At 47.4% G+C, this 20614-nt stretch overlaps 2 protein-coding genes across 3 annotated transcripts in view; one reads left to right on the top strand and one right to left on the bottom strand.

The window, feature by feature from the left end:
* Positions 1-674: 674 nt before the first annotated feature.
* On the top strand, positions 675-5376 carry DUSP4 (dual specificity phosphatase 4). Its single transcript, XM_086611975.1, has 4 exons — positions 675-1068; positions 4001-4137; positions 4546-4765; positions 4991-5376. The coding sequence occupies exons 1-4, from the start codon at positions 675-677 to the stop codon at positions 5374-5376; spliced, it is 1137 nt and encodes a 378-aa protein (XP_086468101.1).
* A 1744-nt stretch (positions 5377-7120) lies between these two features.
* TNKS (tankyrase) overlaps positions 7121-20614 on the bottom strand; it is a 151865-nt gene continuing 138371 nt past the window's right edge. For both annotated transcript variants that reach the window (XM_086612603.1, XM_086612604.1), the window contains exons 21-27: positions 18826-18946; positions 18107-18204; positions 16651-16725; positions 15408-15513; positions 14352-14538; positions 13431-13587; positions 7121-11630 (exon numbers count right to left, since the gene is read on the bottom strand). In XM_086612603.1, coding sequence (XP_086468729.1) covers positions 11544-11630; positions 13431-13587; positions 14352-14538; positions 15408-15513; positions 16651-16725; positions 18107-18204; positions 18826-18946 — 831 coding nt within the window. In that variant the 3' untranslated portion in view covers positions 7121-11543. The remainder of the gene's footprint in view (positions 11631-13430; positions 13588-14351; positions 14539-15407; positions 15514-16650; positions 16726-18106; positions 18205-18825; positions 18947-20614) is intronic.

Raw genomic sequence — 20614 nt, 5'->3', positions numbered from 1 at the left:
CCGGCCGGATGCCCGGTGCCGCGGCAGCCGGCGGCCCAGCCGGGATGGGAGCCGAGGGACAAAGGAGGAGAGGAGAGGAGAGGAGAGCGCGTGCTGCGTGTGCCCGCGTGTGTGCCCCGCGACGTGTGCGCGCCTACCTGCGCGCGCGCGTGCACGCGTGTCCTCTACAGTGTGCGCGTGCCCGTGCGTGTGCACACGAGCGTGCGCCCTGCAGTGTGTGCACGTACGCTTGTGACCAGCGGTGCGCGTGTGCCCGTGTGCACGCACGTGTGCCCCGCAGAGGGGGGTCCCGGCGGGGGCGGCACCGCGCACGGGCAGCGCGCCCGAGGGCCGCCCCGCCGTGACCGAGGCGCGGCGCCGCTCTCCCCCATTCACAAACCGAGGAGACATTCACAAACATGGCCGGCCGGCGGCAAGGCCGGCGCTGGTGGCTTTTTTTTGTGAATGGAGGCGGTGACGTCGCCCGCGCCCGCCCGCCGCCTTCCGTCCATTCATGCGGCACCCGGCGCGGGATGAATGGGCGGGGCGGGGCGAGGGGCGGGGCGCGGGCGCGCGCCGGCCGCCGCCGGGTAGTAAAGGCTCTGCCGCGCGCGCGGGGGTGCGCGAGCGGTACCGGCAGCGACGCCGGCAGCGGGCGCAGGGCCCCGCCGCCTCCCCCCCCAACCCCCCCCGCCATGGTGGCCACCGAGGGGCTGCGGGAGATGGAGGGCAGCGCGCTGCGGCGCCTGGTGTGCCGCGACGAGGCCGGCCCCGGCGGCCCCGGGCGGTGCCTGGTGCTGGACTGCCGCCCCTTCCTGGCGCACAGCGCCGGCCACATCCGCGGGGCGCTCAACGTGCGCTGCAACACGATCGTGCGGCGGCGGGCCAAGGGGGCCGTCAGCCTGGAGCAGATCCTGCCGGCCGAGGGCGAGGTGCGGGCGCGGCTGCGCGCCGGGCTGTACGCCGCCGTCGTGGTGTACGACGAGCGCAGCCCGCGCGCGGAGGCCCTGCGCGAGGACAGCACCGTGGCGCTGGTGGTGCGCGCGCTCCGCCGCGACACGGCGCGCGCCGACATCCGCCTCCTGGCAGGTACCGGCGGCGGGGGGGTGGGGGGTGTGGGGGGGACGACGACAAGCGAGGCGGGAGGGCGGGGGTGGCCGGTGGGACCCGGCCGCGGGCAGCCTCCGCGTCCCCGGGGCGCCCGGCTGCGGGCGGCCCCCGCCCCGACGACGGGGGTCTGGCCTCGCGGCGCCCCGTTCCTGCTCTTCCTCCTCCCGGCTGTCCGGCCAGAAGTTGGGAGCGGGCGGGCGGGAGGCTGTAGGTGCCGCGCTTGGGGGTCGCAGCCAGCGAGGCGGTGCGGCCGTGGCCCCGGAGGTGGGGTGCGGGGGCAGCGCCGCCGTCCGCCCCGAGCGTGGGTGCTGAGCCACGGCGGGCAGAGCGAGCCGCGGGGCCGGCCCAGGACCCGGCCGTGGCTGGGCTGGCGCGCAGATCCCGGCGGCGAGGTGCGAACCCACGCCAGATGGAAGCGGAGGCGAGATCCCCCCGCTCTTCCTCCGAGTTCATCGCCAGCCTCGCGGCGCAGGGAAGGTGCCGGTGCAGGAGCAAATCCCGGGTGTGACGCCGATGTCCCTTCGCAGTGGGCTGAAACCGCCGGGGTGCCGGTGCTCCTTTTGCGGGATACAGCCGTGATCGGGGCTTTCCCTCCGCCACGCTCTCGGCCTCAGCAGCTGTAAAAGGAGGCGCCGTGAGCAGTTGGAGCTGCTGGTCCTGAGAATTGCCATGACATGATTTAGAGCAGGGGGATGCTCAGCTGGGGTTCCTGGATGAGCTCTGTGGGGTTTTTTCTGTTTTCCTTTACAGCCCGAGAGTTAATTTATTCCTTGGTTTACTTACAGCAGGGGTGAGGATGTGTATGCAGAGTAGCAAATCCATTAAGAAGCTTGATAGATGGAGGAGCTCGCACTTCTCTGGTACTAGATACAGTAAAAGCAGCAGGAGCTGTTCCAAGGATGCGATACGATGCGCTGCTGTGGGAGTGCCTGCGCAGCGAGGGCTCGCTTGGGAACACGCTTTCGGGTCCTTCGCCATGAGCAGTTGTGATGCTGGGAGCTGCGCGTGTGGCAGGAAACCGTGCTGTGCTTCAAGGGTGGCCTTTGGCAACTGAGGGCTTCTGGTGCCCCTGTGGTTCTCATGGGAGGTTGTTTGGGGTTTCCAATCTCTTTAAGGAAGGGGCTCCTAGAGACACAGTCTCAACACTAGAGACCTCTTCCTCGCTTACCACATTGCTACTAACATTCTCGAGCCGGCTCTTATTTCGCAAGAGCCGTGCTAGCTCAGCACTGTGCCTGTCCGAATGCAGATTTGTTGGGTGCAGGTCGTGATGGAGACCTGGATCCGATTTGTGCAGAACAGACTACTGCCAGGTTCCCCGTGAAACAGTCCAGCTGAGTGTTGCCTGGCAATGGACACCCACGCAGCGTGGTTCCTGTGCCGGGTAGGGCCTGCACGCCACTGGATGGAGCTGCTGGATGTGGCGCTTGACTGAACGGGCGTTAGATCTGATGAGATACGTTGAGGAGAAACACCTTTAGCTGTTTGAAAGGGTCACTCAGCCTTTCCAAGGAGGGAGCCCATTTCTGCACATCACCCTGGGCAGCTTCTCCCTCTCAGGATGGAGTGGTGGCCACCAGAGTGGGATGTGGTAGATCCAGGCGTTTTAGGATCAGACCTCCTGAAGATGTCTAATAGGGGCGCTTATTTTTGGGTATTCCTCTAAATCGAACAAGTAGGACTGCAAAGGGGTGTCAGGCCCTGGAAACACAGCCTCTGCCAACTGCCCTGCTCGTGTGAGAGGGACAAGACAAATGCAGTGATGTGTATACATGTTTCTGCTTTAAGGTACTAGAGCCCTTCCTTGTGGAGGTGGAGGAAACCATAAAGGACACTGAGATGCTGGCAAAGTTGGTCTCTGGCTGCCTGGGTATTCCTGGGCTGCTTTGCTGGAGGCATTTGCATCCACTGGTCTTTGGAACATCCAGCCTGGTTCAGGGCAGGCTTGGAGCTAAGGCTGGATAAGGAATGCGTGTCCTGCTGCCTGTGTTCTGGCAGGCAAAAGTCCTATAGCTGGGGGGAGTCTTCAGGAGCTATCCTGAGAGTCAGGGCTCGGCCGAGCTGGATTCCTGTGGTGATAGTAACATACCTGATTTCCGTTGTTTTTTAAGGCTAAAGTTCAGACTGCACAAGGACATCAGGGCTATTGATTCGATTTTAATGAGGGAAGGAAATCTCAGCAGAAGCATTTATTTGCATTCAATGCTGCAGTTTCCCTGTCCTGGGAAGTCGATGGGCTCTACTCTTGTTTTGCCTGCTGTCAGGAAGGTCTGAGGTCACCTTTGCTTATCCTCCTGGCAGCAGGTTGAAAGAGCAAGCTGCTCTTTCTCAGGGCGCTCACCTCCATGTTCATCTCGCACTTGGGTCCGTGAGAGGCAGTGGACACCTCTCTCTGGAGTGCAGCTTTGCACCAGGGCTTCCCTGGCCTGTTTTGGGAGCTCTGGGCTGGAGGGTCAGGCTGGGAAAGTGGGAGACCTCCCGGTGCTTTGTGGCAGGGTGATGTGTCTGGGAAAGCTGGGAACTGAACAGTCTTTGGCCTGGGAGCAGCTTTTCCCAGTAAAGTCAGAGGATGCTGGCAACAAATCCTCTCTCCATCATCTTAGAGAGCAACCTTGGCCTCGGTCTGGGGTTTTGGCTGGTGGTGTGTAGGGGACTAAACCCTGGGACCAAAGACTTTGGGCAGCCAAGAGCATTGCGGAGCTCTTGCTCCAAGGGAGTGGTGGGGCCTCGAGGATGGTCCCCCCATGCTGCCAGGAGCCTGGTTGCCCATCCAGGGGCAGGAGACCACGCTCCATCGCTGTAGCATCATCTAGTGGCGAAGGGCGCAAGGAGACGTGTCAGCTCCAGCTGTGCTGTTCTGCAGTGCTGTGAAAGGAGCCTGGAATAACACTTTGTGCCTCTCTCCTTGCAGGGGGTTATGAGCGTTTCTCCTCGGAGTACCCTGAATTCTGTGCAAAAACCAAGTCCCTGAGCAACGTGTCACCCCCCACCAGTGCCGAGCCTCTGGATTTGGGCTGCAGTTCCTGTGGGACCCCTCTTCATGATCAGGTATGTCTAGAAGCCCAGTGCTCAGCTATTTTGTCCACTCTTTCCAGCACTGCAACCTGGTAGTGCTGGAGTCTCTCTGCTCTCCCTCAGCCTGCAGAGCTAGAGCCCTGCTCCCTCTCCTCTTGTGGGAGAACATGGAGGTCCTCCTGATCCCAAGGTGTTTGTTCTCCCTGGGGAGTGGACAAGCCGATATCCTATTAACCACACCTGCCCGTTCCTGAACAAGATGAGGAGGGGGAGGGCTGAAATGGGTTTAACAGCTCAGAAAAGGCAGCCTCTGCTCCCTGAGGGCCCTGAATCAGGTGCCAGGTGCCTGCATTGCTCAGGGCCTCCAAGCCATCTGGATGTGTGTCCTGCCCACTGCTGTCCCCTGGTCACCCCTGTATCTGTTTTTTTTCTCTGTAACAGGGTGGCCCTGTGGAAATCCTTCCTTTCCTCTACCTTGGGAGCGCCTACCATGCCGCCCGGCGGGACATGCTTGATGCACTGGGCATCACAGCCCTGCTGAACGTCTCCTCAGACTGCCCCAACCACTTTGAGGGGCTCTACCAGTACAAGTGTATCCCCGTGGAGGATAACCACAAAGCTGACATCAGCTCCTGGTTCATGGAGGCAATTGAATACATCGGTGAGTGCCTGCAGAGAAGAGCTGTGTCCATCAGGGCAGGAGGTTCCTACCTGAAAGACCCAGAGCCTTTGGCTCAGAAGGGCTGGGGTCCAGCACCCAGTGATGGGTGGTGCATGACCACCAGGCACTGGTGGGAGGGAGGTCATCTACCACCTGCAGGCTTGGTAAGGGGCTGGGCTTTGTTGGAAGGGCATTGGTCTCACATCTCATCCTGTTGCCCTCCAGACTCGGTGAAGGAGTGTTGTGGCCGGGTCCTAGTCCACTGCCAGGCTGGTATCTCCCGCTCAGCCACCATCTGCTTGGCTTACCTGATGATGAAGAAGCGTGTCAAGCTGGAAGAGGCCTTTGAGTTCGTCAAACAGCGCCGGAGCATCATCTCCCCTAACTTCAGCTTCATGGGGCAGCTGCTGCAGTTTGAGTCACAGGTGTTGGCCACCTCATGCGCAGTAGAAGCTGTCAGCCCCTCGGGGACACTGCGGGAGCGGGGCAAGGCCACTTCCACCCCCACCTCCCAGTTTGTCTTCAGCTTCCCAGTCTCTGTTGGTGTCCATGCCACCCCCAGCAGCCTCCCGTACCTGCACAGCCCTATCACCACGTCGCCCAGCTGTTAGCTCAGGGGCTGAGGCCAGCCAAGCAGGTAGTGCCAGGCGTGGAGGGGGCACGTGGGCACGGAGCCCTGTGATGTTAAGCAATAGTGCCGGACACTGCCATTCACCCCGGACTTGAGGTCTTTTTCGTAGAGAAATTTCTTACCTCATCTTGTGTTTTTTTTTTTTTCTTTTTAATTTTATGTTTTGAAAGCACGGAAGTTGTAAGCGCCACAAACCCTGCCATTGCCCAGGCTCTTTGGGGGAGGAAGAAAATAGTATACTAGGTTTCCTCAAGTGCCTGGTCTTCATCTCCTTCCATCCCTGTTTTATTGTCTTGTTTTTTTTTTTTTTAAAAAAACACACCCCCCCCCCCCCTTCTCCCCATATTTCTGCCTCTAGCTCATCTGGGTTGAAAAGGGAGTGTGCAGCAGTCTTCTCTCTTGCACAGAGCTGTGGGTGCTGCTTACCTGAGCCAGTTGCACTGGGTGACAAGGAGAGCTGCAGGAAGGGCTGGTGGCACAGGGCTGCCTGGGGTCAGCTGCGCCTGGGGAGGTGATGCAGGAACAGGCGGGCACCTGCTGAGTCACCAGCTGAGCCGTTCCTGAGGGAGAGAGCAATCTGTGGCTGGGAGGTGGTTTGCAGGGGGAGATGCAGTCCTAAACGCCTCTCTTCTTGCCTCTGTGGATCTCTGGGTTCCTGCAAAACTTGGGTCCAAGCTCCTGTGGATTAAAGAAGCAGCAGGGGGCAGCAGTCTGGGCTGCTTTTGATTACTCTGTTTGGTTTCCTCCACCCATCCCACTGCTGGATGGAGCAGGATGGGGCACAGGTGGGGTCTAACGAAGAGAGAAGCAGCCAGGTGGAAGAGAGGCTGGCCCAGAGATGTCATCCATCCAGCATTTTCAAGCTTCCTCCACCTCATGACCAGCCCTTTCTCCACCCGAGAGCTGGGTCTTGCTCACCTGTGCAAGACTGCTGCAGCTTTTGGTCTAGAAAAATGCATCTTCAACCCACCTGGAGCCTTATTTCCCACCCTACCTCTCTCCTTACCCACAGTCCAATCCAACACACAAGATGCCTGTGTGGCTGATGTACATATGTATGGTTTTGTTGTTTTTTTTTTTTTTTTTAGAAATTAACTTTTTATTTATTGCCTGAGGGAGGGAGAAAACAAATTGTTTTGAGAAAGTAAAAATAAAACCGTTTTCAACATTTGTGGCTGGAGCAGGTTTGTCTTAAGACCCACACAGAATAGCAGGTTGTGCAAACACAGAGCAACTGTTAAAAATGTATTTATTGAATTTTAAACTATTACAAGTATTGCAGATCAGACATTTAGCCAAGCACATTTATAGATCAAACTCGGTTGTTACAGAGATGTAACCTAAAGTCCACCACGTAGGTAGGCTGAGAACCTGCCCATCGTCTTCTTTGAGAGAGAGGGTAAAGGAGGAAATAAATAAATGATACCCTAGCTCCAGGTAACTGGCAACCAAGAAAGGAAACATACAGGGCTAGTTAGGAAAATGAGTTATACAAAAAAAGGTCTAAAAACTCAACCCCCAGGTACAGTGCCATACGGGTTGGCAGAGAAAGCAATTAGGAATGAAGATGCACAAGCTCACGGGACTGTGGCAAAGAAAAATCCCCATTTCAATTTCCAAAGCTGAAGCAAGTTCTGCAGATGTTAAGAAGAAAGTGTCAAAATTACCTTGTAATACAGAGACTCTAATCATCTACATCAGTAATTAATAGAACCAACACACTAAAACTTGCTGCTGATAGGTTCAGTAAAGACAGAAATAGATCTACCAAAGCCAGTCAGATAATACAACCTGACAGGCACGTGTGTTAGTGTTCTGGGAAATGCACCTGTTTCTCGTGTTCCTCACTGATTTCATGGACTTGTTCACCTTGCTTCAGAAGTTTTAACACACATGCTGTCCCCTGATCCTCCAGGTTTCACTTCCAGTATGTGTTCGGACAGGTGGGAACACTGCCACTCCATCTCTGTGCACATGTCCTGCTGCTCTCTGGAAGATCAGGAGAGCATGCTCTGGCCTGTCCCAAAGCCACCCACTCTGATCATCAATGGATTCAAGGCTACGGAGCTTCACAAGCCACTCATTACCTGACGCTGGAATTCAATCTGTCCCTTCCCATGTCTTTCCCAGCAGGGCTGCAGCACAGCTTAAAATAACTGACGCACGCATCAGATGTGTCTCCTTTTAGGTTTCCGAGACACATTTTCTGTGGCAAAGCAGCAAGGAAAGGGAGAAATCCCACTAAAAATAAATGCACACATTTCATGACCTTCAGCTTCTGAGAACAATTAGCAATGTTCAACCTATCTGTTTGATGGTTGGACCCTTCCTTTGACCCATCTTTTGAAAAAAACCTGTTCTGGGTAATTTCTGTTGACAGTCTCATATGGAAATTCCAGATAGTGCATGCACTGCACAGGAGGTGACTTCACTGCAGAGAGGCAGAAGTCTTTTTTGAGAAGATTTGCCACTGTCTTAAGTAGTTCTCACAGGCCACACAGTGGCACAAGTTAGCATCCCTCAACGTTCACGGGGAGCAGACATCTCTAACCTACAACAATCAGTATGATCAGCTTGTTTCCAGAGCCAAGGAAGTGCCCTTCTCCAAAAGCTACCCCGTCCCATATACCATATGCCTTTTTCTGTGTCTGCTGCCCACCAAAGCCAGCAGTGCAGAACATTCTGCAGGGCTTTCTTTTTGCTTCAGTGTGGAATTTTGTTTTGGGACACTCCCATTATCAACAAGCAAAATATAAAAGCTTGCAGGCAAAATATATTCCTGCTGCATAACGCAGCGGGATTCAATCATATCACATGCAAACACTCAAAACAGAGGTTAGAGAAAGATATTGCTCATTCCTTGGACTACAGACTGATAGGGACCGCAAAATGGTGGAACTAGACAAAAGGTTTGTAACAATCTCCGTGGAGCTGGGATCAAAACAGATTGGCAGATAAAAATCAAGATGAGAAAATAAGATACACTTTATTAAGGTAATGTACTCTCTGCTTTTAATCCTACCAGAAGTTCTGTTGACAGCATTCAGACTGCAATGTCACTCTGCGCCAGGTACCCAATTCATCTGTCTCATGGAGTTCTGTCCCAATGGGAATAGCTCTTTCTGGAGCCAGCAAGCGTGCCCAGGCTGCCCAGCCTATAAGAGGGCTTAGCCCAGTGTCTTCTTGCATCCTCAGTTCCTACCTGCCTCCACTGGTGACCCAACACTGCAAATGATCATCTCATTATCAGGGGACTGCCCTTCTCGAGAAGTCGAAAATCTTCATTTCTCAAGAGGCAGCAGCTGCCTGGATATGGGGGTGTGCTATTTTAAAGGTCCCATTCTCTACTATTAGGAGGCATCAAGTCAACTCCCTCAGCTAAAACAGCAGCATCTGTACTGTAACAACCTGCCAACTGCAGCTCTACCATCAAAACCACGACCAGCTTTTTCATGGGTAACTTCAAAACTGATAGGCAGATCCTCACTTTGTTTTAAACTGCAAGAGGAGCTACAACAACATACGCCAGGAGAGGAGGATGCTACTCCTGCACAGGTTTCTACGATGCACAGATGCATCATCAGGCCTGGGTACTCCTCTGTGTCTGGCCACAAACAGATACGAGGTCATGTCATTACAATACAAAAACCACTGCAAAATGATTTCCTCACACAGCACCTTTACTCTGCACAGAACATCAGATACATCAACACTGGCAGTTCAAAGATACTGGACAGTATTTTTATCCTCTAGAAGTTCAAGGCTGCAGAAGAAATCCAGACTAGCCATTAGTTCAATCAGCACACAGGAAACAACAAGCAAGAACAGAATCTGGTGTGGGCTTGGTGGGGGTTTTTGCTTTTAGGTTTGTTCTTGGTCTTGAAAGATGTAAAGCTTTTAACTTCCACACCCACATTAACCATTTTGCTCACCTAAGCAGCACAACTGTTTTACCATTTAAAACTATGTCTAATTGGGGATGGTGAGCAACACTCACTCTCACCGCTATCTGAAACACTAGTGTAGATAGGCACATCCCCTCACTCCATTATTAACTAAGTTAAAAACAAACCCCAAACTTAAATGATGAATACAAAGCTTCAAAGCCTAGTGGTGATCTTTGCAATCCTAACACTATTAAACAAGTAGCCAAAATACAAGCACCCGATTTTATCAACGAAATTTGATTAAAAGGACAACTAGGCTAGAGCCTGGCTTGGACTTCAAAGCTACATATTTAATTAGGTCACAAAATGAAGCATGAACCATATATCCACTGCCAGGTCAAGAAAAATAAAACCCAAAGTTCAATCTTTTGGAGTATTGCTATTTCTAAGGTTTTCTTTAGAGATATTACAAACAGATGATGTGCAGGTAGCCAGATTGCATCAAATGACTGATTTTACAGTGGGTGAAGTTCCTCTGTGAGGATAACTTGCTTCGACATTAATGTCTTAACGTTAAAAATTAAAATCTTGTGTCTTAACACTGAAAGTGAAAAGCTCTTCAGGTTTAAGTTTGTTTTACCCAAACGTCAGCAAAATCCCACTTGCGCAGGGAGCGCCTATATTTCTGTAAACTAAAAGCACGCTATTCTGTTGTTTCCTTGCTTTAAGGGGGATAAAACCCAAATGCATGAACTGGATCATCAGATACTAATTAGTGCTGGGTGACAGGGAAATGTACAGCATGTCATGTTCAAAGGAACGTTGTTTTCTCCAGTCATTGCACGCTCAACACTGAAGCACATCTCCTGGTATCAGTTGTTAAGAAAAAACATAACACGACTCAAATTTAAACCTTCTCTGAAGATGTAAAAACAACACAAAAACGCAGTAGATTTCTAGTTTTGTTAAATGCATACCCTCCATGAGGGAGGACTTCTGAAATTGTTTGATGCTGTGCTATGCAATGCTTAAAAATGACTTTCTGCTACCCAGTGAAATAAACCAGGGAACTTGCAGGGAAGGGGATTAGAGCGAACAAAGCCTAGCTTTGTTCTCTGGTATACCTGCAAACAAATCCACTTGCCAGTCGATGTTTTAAAAGTTCGTTCTCATCAAAATGTAAAATCGATATTTTAAAAAATTATTATTTTTGTAAAACCCTTAAGCTCTTCGACTGTGATGTCACACACAAAGATGTGACATAAAACAGCTATAACACACTCTCCCTTACCAGTCTGAAACCCATTTACTGGGTCTCATTTAACAGAAGGACACGAACAAGATATGTCCGCATGTATGCAATCTTCTGACTTTTCACCTGCTATCTCCCAGCAAAACCATATGCCGCTGCAACTGGAGAACATTTCACAAACTGCATGTACTTAATAGGAGCCTTATAAAAGGTTCTTCTAGAGATGCCAGCAGAGGGCATTGACCTGCTTGATGAAGTTCTTCCAAGCACACGAGCTGCTTTTACCCTTGCAAACACTTCCTAGGGCTTCCCCCCAGAAATCTCAGACAAAGCAGTGAACTGACACAATTTGTTTCCACTCCAAAGTTACACTCACTCATATTATCTCTTGCTCAGAGGTGTGCAAAAAAACCCCTATATTGAAGAACTGGACCTAGCCCCTTCTCAGATGAAATTCATATTGCATTGTTAATGATTTTAGTCAAACCGACTTTGTGCAAAATATCTTTAAGGTGGTTCTGGCTCAACTTCAGAATACAAAAGGAAAATAAATAGTTGACTAGGATCTCTTGAAAACATAAAATGAATGGTGTATGCTGAAAAGAACATTATGGGCTTAATGCAATTTATCTGCAAATAAAATAACTAGAATAGTAGTGTCTGAAATTTTAACATGTGAGATAGCATTGATAAAGATTTTTGTTTGCACAATAATGTTCCCAAAGTCTAGATCAAAACAACATTATTTTACACATGGTAACTGCAGAGACCAGGAGCCTGAGATATGTTATTAAAAGGCAGTCCCTTGTAAACTTTCCTCAAAAGGAACAATAGCAGTTGAGTATGCAAGAGTTACTCATATCGTATTCATCAAGACACCAATGCTTTATAAAAGACACACAGCTTATTTCCAGGTTGTTAAGGATTTTATATGATACTGATTTTCTGAAACACGTATCCATCCAGTCCAAGATTGAAGTCACATCCTTCTTCATTGCTCTGTAGCTACTAGGTCTTTTGCTCTGCTGCTGTTGCTGTCTGTGAGGGAGCTTCTGGTTTCACAATCTGGTATGTAATGAGATATTCCGGGTATGCCTGAAAGTTAAGTCAAGAAAAAAAACACATTGCTTTATGCAAGGGTACGCTCAGCAAGGTCACAGCCATCAGGAAGTGCAGTGCAAGAATCAGCTCTGTGTTTGCCAAGTGCAAAAGAAAAAGGATATTTCAAACCCAGCCAGCACTAAGTGGGAACCGCTCGAGGTAGATAACACTAGTTAACACACTAACAGAAAGAAGTTTCTTCCATGCAGACACTGCCAGAAAATGGTCTGCAACAGGAATTCACAATCAGAGTTACCCTCCTTGTTAGCTAGTCCTACAGATCAGTCTGTGCCTGTAAGTTATTCAAAAATCTCAGATGACCAATGTAGTCTGACCCTAAAATGCTCATTGAGTTGCCATGTGACCTGCAAATGCCTTTACTGGCAGTAAAATATTTGGCACACCCGAAGCACGTAACCCAGGAGGCTGTCCAGTGTTTTCTCGAGACAGCTGGTCAGAGGTTCAGTCCCAGAGCAAAGCTAAAGTCACTGGAGGGCAGGGCCTGGTTCAGAGGAACCTAGACAGATGAGAGGAGACCAGGTCAACATAAGCCTCATGAAATCCAGCAAGAGCAAATGCACCTGGGATGAACTAATTCCTTGTAACACTGCAGGATGGGAAACAGCCTTGCTGAAAGGTGCTGGGGGCCCTTGGGTGACAGCAGGCTAAAGCAGAAGGAACAGTGTGTCCTGGCAGCAGTAAAGGCTATCAGCATCCTGTGGTACATCAACAGCAGCAAAGCCCATCAACTGAGCGTAGTAAGGATTGCCTTTTATTCAGTACTCACTAGACCACATCTAGACAACTGCATACAACTTTTGGGCCCTCCAATACAAGAAAGATGACACCAAGCTGGAGCTAAGTTCAGCGAAGGACCAAGAAGGCAGTCAGAGGGAGAGAGCACAGGATAAACAAGAGATTGAGAAAGATGGGCTTGTTCAGTTCAGAGAAGGAAAGGCTTTGTGGGACCTCGTAGCAGTCACGTAATGAAGGCTGCTGAGAAAACAGAGCCAGATTTCTTTCTGAGCTACGCAGCAAGAGAATGAGATTAATAAAACAGGGGAGGTTCCTACTGGATACAAAGAGCATGTATTTTGCTCTGAGGATAATTAAACAAAGGAACAAGCTGTTGAGAGAGGCTGTGAAACACCATTCCCCAAGGCCTTCAAGACCTGCCCGGTCAAAGAAAGCCCTCAGCAAGCTGGTGTAAATTCAGCATGAGCAAGAGGCTGGCCTAGGTGACCTCCCCAAGGTTCCTTCCAACCTGAATTTACTATATAATCTTGGAGTCATCCTTCCAAAGTAAGGGTCTAGCTCAGTTTTTCAGATTAAAAATCACCTCCTGAAGATTGCTGTGCTACTTCAGCTGCCATTTAAGGGCAGTCTCTGGCAGACAGGGACACTCATGCTGCTGGGAATCTACAGGTAAAAAGCCCAGAATCCTCATTATCTGCCAGAGCCCCAGAAACGCACATGCTCTTGTTGCTGCAGTAATGTCAGTAAAATGCAATGGGAGAACTGGTGTCTCCTGAGACAAACTACAGCTCTTAACAGACTCTAGCAGTGCTGCACAGGGGGAATTAGGCAATTCTGCGTGGTGTACATCAGGACAGCTCAGTGGAAAGGAGTAGTATTTGCTCGCTTGATACAGTTCACTGTTTATTTCCACATTAAATGAAAAAAATCAATCAACCAGGTTCTGACAGCATGCCTGGTACGGAAACCAGTCATATCTCTCCTCTCCAGCACCAAGCTCTGCCCTTCCACAAAGCCAGTCCTTGCTAACCCACATACCTGTTCTCCTCTATAGATAACATATTCAGCGTATGCAAGTCCATTCACGCTTGGCCGGCCAATAACAGAATGGTGCCCTGGAGGGGCGTGTGCCATTTTCATTGTGCTGAACTGAAGAAAGGATTTTCCAAGGGTCACTCTACAGAAGAGCATTTGTCTGAAAGGAAAAAAGAAAACATCATTTAAAAATATCTTACTAGGTGTTGTATGCTTCCAGAAGGATTTTTCAGACTTTTGAGTTTATTTTGTAACAATTTCTCAAGGCTTTTGTGAGAAACACTTTTAGAAACCAGTTCTAAGGCTGCATAAAACCTGTCACAAAAAAAATAATAAATCTTTCTTGACACACAGAAGAGAAAACATACTTTCTTTAGCCCTCACATAGAGGTCTGTTCTAGGTCATTTTACATAAAGCTGTGGAAAGCAGCTGAAACTCTCTCTGTGTTCCTACCAGCACGGTATGGACAGATGTCAAAGTGCAAAAAGCACGTCGGTCTGCTCCAGCACAAAACAAAGCCGTGATTAAGTCCTTTTCACTACCTCCAAAATTATCTGATCCATGGTACAACACTGCACTGCTGACCACCACTTTGCGCTGCAGTTCTGCTGTGAGAGTGTCTGGAGTTTAATTGCTATTTTCCTCTGACTTTTAATTTCCAAACTTGCTGTTTCAAGCCTCTTTCCTGAGCCACAATTCACTTTGATTTATACTCACTGTATGCTTAGATGTAATGTTTGACCTTTCTGTGAGACTCGCTGCATTTATATCCTTTTTTTTCAGCCTTGACAAATGGAAAGCTGCATTTTTCCTGCCGTGACCAAGCTCAAGTGGCTATTCTTTGCCTGCAAGTCATCCTGTGCTAGGATCGCAAGAACCAGGACAGTCAGAATTATGTGCAGGGAACTCTGCTGGACTCATACCTGTGGCAGATATAACAGGACCTGTCTTTGTGTGTGGGACAGCCTGTTCCTCCTCCTATCCCATACACATATTGGTTGCTTTTTGAGGAGTTCTCGGCAAAGTAAATTCCAGCTCCAAACATTCCTCCAATGTATGCATGCCTTTCATCAAATCCTTTGTGAATGATAGCATTAATAAATGGAGACCCTAGAACAGAATGACACGAAATGATGTGTTATCATACACCCTTGTTAAGCTCTACAGTAATACAGGACTCTAGGTCAAGAGGAGCTTGTCTGCCTTAAATAGACCATTAAATACCAGAAAGCATGCTCAGTCAGCTGGAAGGGGATGATACCCAGCAGGATGCAGTGATGTGTGGGATTTATCGTTATATACCAAGATCCCACGTGTGACTCATATTTCTTACTCATTTCACAGATCTCATTAAATGGCTTCCCCCACTCACATTTCAGCGCAATTTATCTTGTCAATGCACACCTTCTCCAGCAGTCAGTACTAGTTAAAAAGGGGCAAGATGTCAGGACAATCATATCTAAAACCAATTTCCTACACGGAATCACAGAAGGATGTAGGACAGGAGGACCCTCAGGCAACTGTCATTTGTAGGCACTTCTGGATGCTTCCAGAGAACATCTTGCTGAAACTCATGGTTGGTTTTGATTCCTTTCCCTGATAGTTTCCTGAAGTGCCAGGGTAAAACGCTTTTACTGTGTGCTGCTCTCCTCTTTTAGAAGATACTCTGTCTTTCTCACAGCAATGTAACATCCTCCCAGCAGCTTTACTGGAAATGGCTAAGACACAGCTTCGCAAAAAGCGTGGGGGTGTGCGTGTGTGTGTTTGTTTGTTTTTTAAAAAAACCCACATATTTTTTATTTAGTGTAGCTTTTCAGATTGAGTAACCACACAGACTAACTTCACCACCTGCACACCCCTGCGTTTCTAGTGCAGAAACACAATTACTGTACAGGATGGTAACACAGCAACATGGCCTGTGGGTCCTTGTAAGCTTTTTTTTAAATATCAGTACATACAAATAAAGATCACTTCCTTACCATGAAACAACATGCGCTCATTGTGATGATTATGATTCTCCTCTGAGACCTCCTTCTGTCTATGACAGAATCTCTCCCGCAACTTCTTGTTCACGACCTTTTGAATCTGCAGTGGTACAACAGGTCCAACCACACTTTAATTGGAATTGAGATGGAACATAGTTTCACAGAGTTTGCATAAATTTGACAGAGAAACTAAATGTAAGATCCATGAACAGTATAAAGAAACCCCATGGCTGTTCTACATGCAAGGCTTCAGTCTTTCAAACAAGTCAGTAGCACATGCTTACAGATTAAAACTACTGTGAAATCGCAGTCTAAGTTCTCAGGTTTAAGGAAGACTTTTAGGCTTCTTCCCTCAGAGCTTGTACCACCACTAAGAACCACGAACTGTCTGAAACGCCTTTCCTCTCCGCTTTGAGCTGTGTTGACCAATTAGGAGATGTGCTGTTTAATCTATCTTGAGATATCGTTCCAGTCACATGATCTAATATCACTGTGGTTTCAGCAAAGGACTTCACCTTTGGCTAGGAGTAGAGTTTACTTCAGGACATATGAACTAGTGGACCAAGTTCCAAAGGCTCTGCACAGGCTCACTTTTCAACCAGATACGCAGCAGGGTTTTGCTGGAGCTCAGGAATCGAGTTCTGTTCTGATTTTCTTTATTTCCTCTTCCCTCAAAAAAGGAACAGGAAAGTGTACTTTCCCTCAGAAAGACAACACCCCATTTTCTGATACGCCAGAGCTTGTAAAAGGTATTTTTCCAGTTGGCAGGGCCAAAGAAGAAGGTGTCAAGATCCAAAGTAGCATATGGAATAGAAACTTTTTGTTAAAAGTCATGCACATCCTTTGCTCCTCCCCCAAAATATCCTTTAAAAAGGCAAGAAAAGACTATACTGAGAGAAAAAAAAACACAAACTGTGCTGCAAAGTCAAATACAGAAGTTATAGACCTTTGAAAATCAATCAGGTTGTGAAACACAAGTCAGGCTCTTCACCAACTCTGTCTTCAGTATCAGTTCTTCAGACTCTAAGAGCACAAGTGGACACTTCTCCCTCATTGCATGTGCAGAGCACATGATCAATCTAATTTTAGCATTTAGTACTTGCTTTAACTCTGCTCCTGAATATTATTCCAACAAAGAACTTTAAATACAAAAGGGTGATCCATCAAAGCAATTCTGCCTGCTTGCATAAGTACCAACTTATTTTACCACATAGAATAAAGAGGTTTTGAAACTTACCCTGATGACATTGTACCTGTTGAAGATCCCACCAGCATTTCCACCATCGCGATGCTCCCGAATTGTACTTTGCATCTACATAAATGAACACAACTGAATGTTCTGCACACAAAGCTTGCTAGCAAGGCAAAGTATTCATGTAATGTCTCAGTACATCAACAGCAACAACAATCTTCATTGATAATTAATTAAAAGGTGTCAAAAAAACAATCTCAATTTTAACTGAGGTACACTCTTATTTCTCAGGCATCCAATGTGCTATTGCTGTTCCACAATGAGAGAAGTTGGATGATGCAATTATCTGATCTTGTAATAAAAATTTACATAGGAAAGGAGAATAGTGGCACTTGCTATCAAAATTATACACAACCAGAAAATCTAGCTTTAGATCAGAAAAAAACAATCTTTGAAAATGAAAATACAAAAAGATCATTTTGAAGTAATAACAAATGTGATTATAATAAGTACAATCTCTATTTCTTAGTGATAGAAAAATTTACAGCTCAAGCATTTTCCTATGTCATGCACAGCCCCTGAGAATTTCAATGGTTTCATCATGTCTTTTCCAGAGGTATTTATAGCTACAGTGATAACATTTAGTAACAGCTCGAATAAATATCCCAATATACTATGAAAGACAAGTGACCCTTTCTGTCAGAAAGGTTTATAAAAAAGATCTGTGCAAACTCCAGTTTACAGAGTTACTAATCAAAAATATTCCAGGCTAAACTGGCAGCAATCCTGAATATCTAAGACTTTTAAAAAAGACTCCAAACACTTCTGTGCTACAGCACAGCAACACTACACGAATAGCAAATGCACAGTAAGAAGCAGTTTCTTCCAAACACAACTCTTCAGAAAGTCTCTTTTCTGTTACGATTTTTTTTTTCAAAGTGGTATCTGCTTGTAGTTTACTTAAATAAAAGAGCATGTGTGCGTGGGAGGCAAAATTACAGTCAATTCTCAATTATCCAAGAGCTGTTTATCTGGGTTACAGATTAACTAAGCCACTGAGACGAGAAAACAAGCTGGTTCACATGCAGCAACAGCCTGAGCACTGAGAATGCCTACAGACTTGCAAGGCCTTGAACCCTTGGTCTTCACTCACAGCCTTTGATTTTCACAGGTCCACCTATGTACAGAAAGCTGGGGAAACTCTTGCTATGAGACATCATCCAAAACACAACAATGACAAAGCAAAATTGGGATAACACTAAGTGAGCAAACAGACCACTTATTAAAAACAACTGGCAGGACACAGTAAAATAATTTCAATCATTGCTCTATATAAAAAGGCAAACAAAGAGCCCTAAACTTCATGTCAGACCTATGCTATTCATACACCAAAGCGTATTTTATCACTTTCAACATGCATTGCACGCTTTAGCTCTGACAGGTTGTAAGTGCAAAGAGAAATACTCTGCCACTGGAGCATTAAGAAAGGTAGTTGCAATACCTCCTCTTCTACGGACTGATACTCCTTATCGTCAGGAGCAAGGTCAAGGAGAATGGTCCCCTGACTCACACAGTGGAAAGTCAAATAAGGATTGGTGCCTGCAAAGAGAAGGAATTAAAGGAATAAGAATCAACAGGAGAAAACAACACCAGCTCTATTTGTATCCAGCATCATCACTACTCTTCATAAATAACCCAAGTACAGCAGGAAACGCAAAATAAACACAAGACAGAAGAACAACTTTGAAAAGATAAAGTGCTTCCATTAGCAGCAGAGGCTTTAAAAGAGAGAAGGAAAACACAGGTGGGATATAATTGCATTTTGTTTCCACTTTCAAGAGAAGCATCTGAGTAGTGCGGGGCAGCAAAAAACTCCATCAGGTCCACCCTTCAGAATACAACTGGCCCGTGGTTGGGTAGGGCAAATCAATCCAAAAGTTCCTGCCTGGGCGAAACGGAGTCCCTGGAAATGGTCACAGCCTCCATAGCTGCCTCAGGGCTGTCCATTCCCTGGAAAGTCAAGTGATCACTCAGTCCTGCATCTCCTCATATTCTGTACTTGTCACAACCCACCCAGCCATCAGGTCTGCCAACAAGCATGTTTTCCCAACATCCAGATTCTTTCAAGTCCTGGTGACAATGCCTGTATTGACAGAAGGTGACTTCTGAAAGCCTGTTGTATGCTACACTTAGACTAACCAGTAGAAGTGCCATATTTACCTTGCTGCCCTCCTAGAAGTCTCTCCACACCTTTTATTAATTTGTGGCGGTGTCCATACGCATTGATCCCAATTTCTTTAAGCTCCTCATGCCCCATGTCTGCCAACACATCCAGGGTTATCTGGAAAGATGAAAGACCACAAAAATCACTTGCCAAACCCGGCCCGATTCCCAAGGCTGAAGACCCATCAGTTCGGAAAATGGAATGTATTCTCTTGTTACAACCAAGACACTACACATATTTCACGTTTTGCTGCACTAATTGCTGCCACCTTCTGGTAAGCCTCTCCCTGCCACAGGACCAGACCCAGCTGCTGCAGCCTGAAGCTGTGCAAAACTTCTACTTCTCACCAGAGGTTCTCACAAACATTTCTACTTATGCGGAAGGAGGATGCATGGAAATGCTGGGACAAATCTGGCAATATTTTTGAAGCATTCAAAGTTTCACACTGTTGTGCAATTCATTATTTTCACTACACAAACAGTAATGAATATTCTATAAGCTTACCAATAAATATTATATGGTGTGTGCTATTACTATGCGTATATATCCATGTGTGCACTTGCACATGTATCAATGCAGTAGGTCAGCTATGGTGAGTCCTGCTCAACTATTCCACTGTTTTTGGAAATAATTAACAGTCCTGGTTTTGGCTGGAACAGAGTTAGTTCTTCTTAGCAGCTAGAAGAGCTCTGTGTTTTGGTTTTAGTCTAGGACTCATTATGAGAAGAATGTTGACAGCGCACTGATGTTTATAGTTGGCACTGAGACCTCAAGGACTTTTCAGCATAGCTGGGACAAAAGGTTCACAACTACTCTCACGATTTGAACTTAGACCTCGGATTGAGGGCTAAACTGACCAATGAAGTATTCCATATCACGCAATGTCATGCCCAGTACAAAGATACAAGTGAACTGGAAAGAAGGGCTTTTGCTCTTCTAGGGGCTGTCACTCTTGGAGTGCTCTCTCTCTCTCTGCCCCTCCCTCTCCCTCCCCTCCCTCCCTCCTCCCCTTCCAGACCTCAGTGTTGGAACTTATCTGTATTGGGATCGCTAGCCAGCACAGGCCTTGGTCACTGAGTGGTGAGAAATTATACCGTGCATCACTTGCTTGTATGTATTATTATCATTATACTTATATATATTAATATATTACTGTATTATTAAATTGTTCTTATCTCAACCTATGAGTCTCTCTCCCTTTTCTCCTTTAATTCTCTTCCCCATCCCCTGGGGGTGGGGGAGGAAGAGCGAGCAGCTATGTGGCGTTTAGTTGCCAGCTGGGCTAAATCAAGATGTCAACATTGTGAGGACACGTACAATTATTCATTTCATTGCAATATATGAATACGTCTACAATCACCTGACAAAGTTTTAAATTTCAAGGTCATGGAGATTATCAGTGGAAGCAGAAAGGTAACAAAACATGATGGGAAGCCCAGCAAATAGTGGGAAATCATACAACTTGATTCAAAAGGAGTTGGATTGTTAGCACAACTGGACTTGCAGGTATGAACTCTGTCCACTACAAACTAAGTGTCATTAATTCAAAATAAAGCAACTCAAGCAAGGAATTAACAGCTACACTGAACGTCTGTCCAGCTGCGCAGAAAACAACCACACTGGGATTTGCAGTGGAAAAGCCACTGAAGACATTCATCATGTGTGATGTGAGTAGAATATAGGTTGGTTTGCTTCTTAATAGAAGCTGTTCCAAATTAAAGAAGAGAGCTTATGCTTCATATATAAGAAGGGAAAAAAGATTACATGGCATTTTAACTTTGTGGA

The sequence above is a fragment of the Tauraco erythrolophus genome, chromosome 5 (assembly GCF_009769465.1).
Source record: "Tauraco erythrolophus isolate bTauEry1 chromosome 5, bTauEry1.pri, whole genome shotgun sequence".
Classification (NCBI taxonomy): domain Eukaryota; kingdom Metazoa; phylum Chordata; class Aves; order Musophagiformes; family Musophagidae; genus Tauraco; species Tauraco erythrolophus.
This window is presented reverse-complemented; position numbering and strand designations above follow the sequence as displayed.

Coding starts and splice junctions, on each gene's coding strand:
- DUSP4 (XM_086611975.1), top strand. CDS start 675: ATGGTGGCCACCGAGGGGCTGCGGGAGATGGAGGGCAGCGCGCTGCGG. Junction 4,138..4,545: donor GGACCCCTCTTCATGATCAG/GTATGTCTAGAA, acceptor TCTCTGTAACAG/GGTGGCCCTGTGGAAATCCT. Junction 4,766..4,990: donor GGAGGCAATTGAATACATCG/GTGAGTGCCTGC, acceptor GTTGCCCTCCAG/ACTCGGTGAAGGAGTGTTGT.